Source organism: Osmerus mordax, chromosome 9, assembly GCF_038355195.1.
Source record: "Osmerus mordax isolate fOsmMor3 chromosome 9, fOsmMor3.pri, whole genome shotgun sequence".
NCBI classification, from domain to species: domain Eukaryota; kingdom Metazoa; phylum Chordata; class Actinopteri; order Osmeriformes; family Osmeridae; genus Osmerus; species Osmerus mordax.
In genome coordinates this window covers 14,365,066-14,370,643 of record NC_090058.1, presented here as the reverse complement: position 1 = coordinate 14,370,643, position 5,578 = coordinate 14,365,066, and the positions used below count along the sequence as shown (strand labels likewise).

The window sequence follows — 5,578 nt, the reverse complement described above, 5'->3', positions numbered from 1 at the left end:
AGGTCTTTATGCATGATGGAACGGCTACAGCCTTTTGAACCCTAATTTAGATGATCACATGATCACAGAGCATTCCATTGACAGGCTGAGTGCCAGCACGTTCTTACTTGTAAACTCTGATTCCCAGACGACCATCCTGTCATTTACACAACGTAATCTGGTCTTCCTGTGGGCTGTTGAAGCCTAGAGAGGAGGCCGACGGTAGATGCCCCTCGACCGACCCCGTGTGACATCACGTCCTTGCCAGATCCATGGCTTCTAGGGAGGTAAGTTCACGTCGGGTTCTCTCTCTCTGTTATTAAACGATTCAACTTCCCAAAGATGTGTGACAGGTCAGTGTGCTGTGCCTACACTGACCTCTGACCTGGCCTACTGTATGCACCCTGTAGTCACATGTCACGCTAACAGCCAAGGTCATTGGCTGTTGTGGGATTTGTCGCCTGTCTCTTACAGACTGCAGAAGCAAGGCTCAGGGTCATTGGCTGTTGTGTGATTGGACCCCTGTCTCTTGTTGGTTGCAGAGCCAGTTGACTGCCACGCTCCTGACCTCCATCTTGGCGGCGGTGTTTGGCTCACTCCAGATTGGCTACCACACAGGCAATGTCAACGCTCCCGCCAGGGTGAGGAGAGAGGCTGCTGGCAAGCCTGGTTCACTCCGTCCACATGCAAACATTGCACTGCCTCTATAAAACATTGAATAAACTTAACAATCCCATGCAGCTTTCCAGTCAAGGCCCGGTCTATTCCTCCCTGGCTGGGCTGGGGCTGTGTTTGCACACAGGTACTTAGGATAATGGGATCCATTCTGCTCACTGGCCGCGTGTGTGGGCTTTTCCGAGGCATGCAAGGTTCTAGATTTAGCCTTAATGATTAAACGTGGTTACAGGCAGCTGTAACTCATTTCAGTGGAGACTCCACACTTGATTTTGTAGTGAGCAGGTACAACGCAAACTACCACACCCCCCACTGGGTTAACACCAAGTTTAGTGACTTCAAATTCAGATTTAACTGGTTCCCCCTGTGAGTAAACAGCAGGCAAATACAGACCCTGAAAGACGCAAAAAGAAAATCCTTCCCTTCCCGTCTTTCTCAGATCATTGAGGAGTTCTTCAATGTAACCTGGAGGTCCAGACATAACCAGTCGATGCCCGATCACAGTCTGACCTTCCTGTGGTCCCTCTCGGTCAGCATCAAGGACTTCGGAGCCTTGCTTGGGTCCCTCGGGGTCAAATACCTGGCTGACTCCTACGGAAGGTAATGGATGCACTTTATCCTGGACTTGATGAAAACATCAGCCTCAATGTGTTTGTTTTTAATCCTGAATGGAATTGAGACCACACAATAAACTCAAACCACACCAATGTTCAGTTGAACAGAGAGTGTGACTCCTCCCCCTCCCCGTGTGACTCCTCCCCCTCCTCATGTGGCTCCTCCCCTTCCAAGGCGTAACTCCATCCTGATCGTCAACGCCCTTTCTGTGGTGGGCGCCTGTCTGATGTTCTCCTCCAAGGCCAGCGAGTCGTTCGAGGTCCTGATCGTGGGCCGGCTGGTGTTCGGCCTGTTCTGTGGCCTGGTCATGAGCCTCAACCCTCTTTACATCCAGGAAGTGTCGCCCACTAACCTGAGAGGGGCGTTCGCCACCCTCAACCAGGTCTCCTTTGCCACAGGCATCCTGCTCGGCATGGTGGGTCTGACTCTAACAGAGAAGTATTCAGAAGTGGTTCACCTCGTGTTTCTGAAATACTTTCTATTTGATTCAACCTGTAATTTGGCATGGTGAAACCAAAACTTACTCCATGATAGTCATTGTGTATGGACCCATCTGTATCAAAAAGGCAGCAATAAGTGAACACATACAATGACACTTGTTTTTTAAAGGTCCGTTCTTTAAGGTAGAATAACTACAGATAGAGGGATATGATCTGCAGTGAGACGCTGTAACCACTGAGCGGTCCCCATCCCAACACGTGTGTTTGTGTTGTAGCTGGCGGGCCTTGAGACAGTGCTGGGAACCGAGGAGTCCTGGGCCATGATGCTGTCCCTGTCCCTTATCCCTGCCCTGCTCCAGTACCTCAGCCTGCCCTTCTGCCCCGAGAGCCCCCGCTACCTGCTCATCAACCGGGGGGAGGAGAGCCAGGCCGAGAACGGTGGGTCACACACTGCTCTCCACACGGGGTGGAGTGGTGGTGGCTCTTTGTGTGTGTGTGTGTGGAGGGAGGGGGGGGAGGCGGTATTATGCATGATATTATAATATTGCATAAATGTAGTGGGGGGGGGGTCTCTGGTGATAGATGTGTGAGTTCGACAGTTACAGTAGTAAATGTAGTGAAGGGGGGGTTCTCTAGCCAAGGCACAGTGGTGTGTGTTTAAGTGTGTGTGTGTGTGTGGGGGGGGGGGGATTACAATGGTATCTGTAGTGTAGACTTGCAGCCTGTGTATTGCTGTACATGTTCTCATGATGTATGTCTGTGTAAACGTGTCATTGCCGGTGTGTGCAGCCTTGCTGAGGCTCAGAGGAAGGTCAGACAAGGTCTTCACAGAGCTGGAGGAGATGAAGGAGGAGGCAGCTCGCACCCAGACAGGGGTGACCATCAAGGAGTTCTTCATGAAGCGGAGCTACAGACAGCCAATCATCATCGTCCTCATTGTCAACCTGGGTAGCCAGTTGTCAGGCTTCAATGCGGTAAGTTCAGGAAGTATTTGGAAATCTGACCAGTCGGTCCTCCTTGGATGGTGTAGTATTCAGTTATATCTCTATTAACCCACTGGTTCTGGGTGCAGTGACCCAAATCTACCATCACTCTAGTCAGATCCAGTCAGGAAACAAAACCAGAACAACATTTGGATGTGGTTCCTGACTCATCTGATGAATATTCATGTGCATATTTGTGGTACTTATGTAAATAATTAATTCTGTGTTTTCTGAAACTCAGTGCTTCCCCTCCCTCTCTGGAGCAGATTATCTCCCCTGTCTGTGGAGCAGAATCTGGGGCAATCTGTCAAGATCAAACCCCAGGCTCCGTAGCCTAGCCTGATAGTCCTGATTGCTCATACAAAAAATAAAAAACGATTGTAAAGTTACTACAGAATTTGTTATCAAAATGTATTTAATCTAGTGTAATTATACATGTTGACAACCAGCTATACAGATATACAGACCTAAATCCACGTAGAGGGCCAATTCTGGCTTATCTTGCCATCCACCATAATTTAGTCAGTTAGCCAAAGCTGACCCCCATGTCGGTGTCCTGGAGCTTTTTTAATACAAAAAGGGTCATGGGGGATGAGTCAATGTGTCTCATCCTGCATATTTTCCTCCCAGACTGTTCTGCCCTTATTTCCTTCCAGATCATCAACTACTCCACCAAGATGTTTAACCAGTCCAGGATGGATGAGGCCAAGTACTTGACACTGGGGGTCGGGGCGGTCAACGTGACCTTCACCTTGGTGGCTGTGAGTGCCGAGCTCTTCTACAGTTCACCAGCTCAGTTACATTACGTTTTACATTTTGTCATGTAGAAGACGCTTTATCCAAAGCCACGTACAAATAGTACCGATAGAAAGAACAGCAGAAAATCAAGGATCGGAACAGAATGTGGTGGTCAGAGTGAAGGAGCGGTTTGTATTTACCAACACACTGCAGGACACTGCTGGTACCATATCTGAAACACTGGGTCACATACAGCAGCTTATTGAGTCAGATAGAGTATTTTGATAATCCATATAGTTATGGTAAGTCTTCACACTCAAATGTTAAGGTCAATTCCCTTATTTTGACAGTTTGTAAATTCTCCAGACTCAGTTGCAACGGCGTGTTATGGAATATGTTTTGTTTTTGTCTACTTCTAAAGACTATCTTCTTTTCTGTCTATGAGAGTCTTCTCTGAGGGTTCAGGTCAGTTGTAGGATCTGAGTGCATCTGTGATGCCCTCTGTGCTTCTGCTTGTAAAAAGACTGTAGAAACCGAGTGTGATCTGATTGGTCCCCTCTAGTTCTTCCTGATGGAGCGGGCGGGACGCAGGAAGCTGCTGCTGACTGGCTTCATATCTCTGGCAGCCTGCAACCTGCTCATGACCATCACAGACTCCCTGCTGGTGAGAGGACTTTACTGTGCAACAGTTTTATTCAACCATACTCTTCATGAGAGGACAGAGCACTCATCACTTCAGCCAGTTAGGTCAGCCTAGTGTACAATAACACTGCCTGATTTATTTTTTATTTTTTTATTATAAATTATTGTGTTTTTTTTTACAAATGATTTCCTGTGTCTGTGTGTATTTTATTTTTATTTTATTATATATATATAATTTGGCTAAATATAATTTTTCATCTTTTTTATATTTCCTGCTCCTGCTCCTGCTCTGGATGCATTAGTTTATGGTCCCGGAGCTGTGCAGCCTGCAGGTCCTGGTGGTGTTCTTCCTGATCTCGGCCTACGAGCTTGGCCCCGGGCCCATCTCCTGGTTCATAGCTGCCGAGCTGTTTGACCAACCAAGCAGGCCCATCGCCATGTCCTTCACCAGCATGCTCAACTGGGGAGGGAAGTTTCTGCTAGCCCTGCTCTTCCCCCCACTGCTGGTACGTCTTCAGCCACAGGGGCAGTAATCCTTCATATCACACCAACAGCGGTGACGCAAGGCGACAAGTTGCAATCTTTGTCAATGCAAAGTCTGTAATAGTTCCCGTAATATCTTTTTTATTTATTTATATATATTTAAACTGTCTGGTGTCATCTGAGCCATCATCACACTTTCGTCTAGATTTTGTAAAACAGACAATGCAAGGACCTAAATAGCTAGCTAGCTCTCTAGCTGCACGTTGCTTCCAACATGGTCAACTCCCACATGGATTTTATTTCATGCTAGCATTTCAGAGTGTGAAATTGCCACGCCGCAATGCTGTGGGTGTGAATGCCCTATTAAACTTCTGTCTCCTCTTGGATAGAAAGCATATTACAAACAAAAAGACATTTTAACAACGACATTTTAAGTTTGTGGACAGCCTTAAAAGAAAAGAAAGGAAATTCAAATGACCCCCATGACCCTAACTCTACTGAAGCAGTAATCATGCCTGTCCTTCTGCTGTGTCTCTGTGTAGAAAGTGTGTGGTGCCTACGTCTACCTCCTCTTCATGACGGTAGCCATCGTGGCGTTTACCTTCACGTGGCTACGCCTCCCAGAGACCAAGGGCCGCACCTTCGACGACATCGCAGCCGAGTTCCGCGGGGCTGAGGGCATCCCCCTGCACAACAAGACTGGCTTCAACACCTTCACCTGACCACCTCCAGAGCCTGGCCCCCATCCCACTATCACCACCACCTGACCCAGCCTCCCTCCAGCCTGGCTCCCATCCTACTGTCACCATCCTCCCCAGCCCACTCACCCTTCCAACCCAACAGCAGACTGGAGGTCTAGACTGGAGGACAAGCGTTCATGCAGTCAAACATGGACACCTCCGATCTATATATATACATATACACACAGAGATAGATATATAGTTACTGTCTAGATATAGATATAGATAGATATATACATGCTGTATATACATATACTTATAAACATAGATCTATTACACTAAA

The 5,578-nt window shown here is 47.6% G+C and overlaps 1 protein-coding gene across 1 annotated transcript; it reads left to right on the top strand.

The window, feature by feature from the left end:
- Window positions 1–251: 251 nt before the first annotated feature.
- Window positions 252–5,277, top strand: LOC136948950 (solute carrier family 2, facilitated glucose transporter member 1). The gene is made up of 10 exons (XM_067243111.1): window positions 252–266; window positions 522–620; window positions 1,094–1,254; window positions 1,444–1,684; window positions 1,985–2,147; window positions 2,499–2,683; window positions 3,349–3,453; window positions 3,993–4,094; window positions 4,375–4,578; window positions 5,098–5,277. The coding sequence occupies exons 1-10, from the start codon at window positions 252–254 to the stop codon at window positions 5,275–5,277; spliced, it is 1,455 nt and encodes a 484-aa protein (XP_067099212.1).
- Window positions 5,278–5,578: the final 301 nt, after the last annotated feature.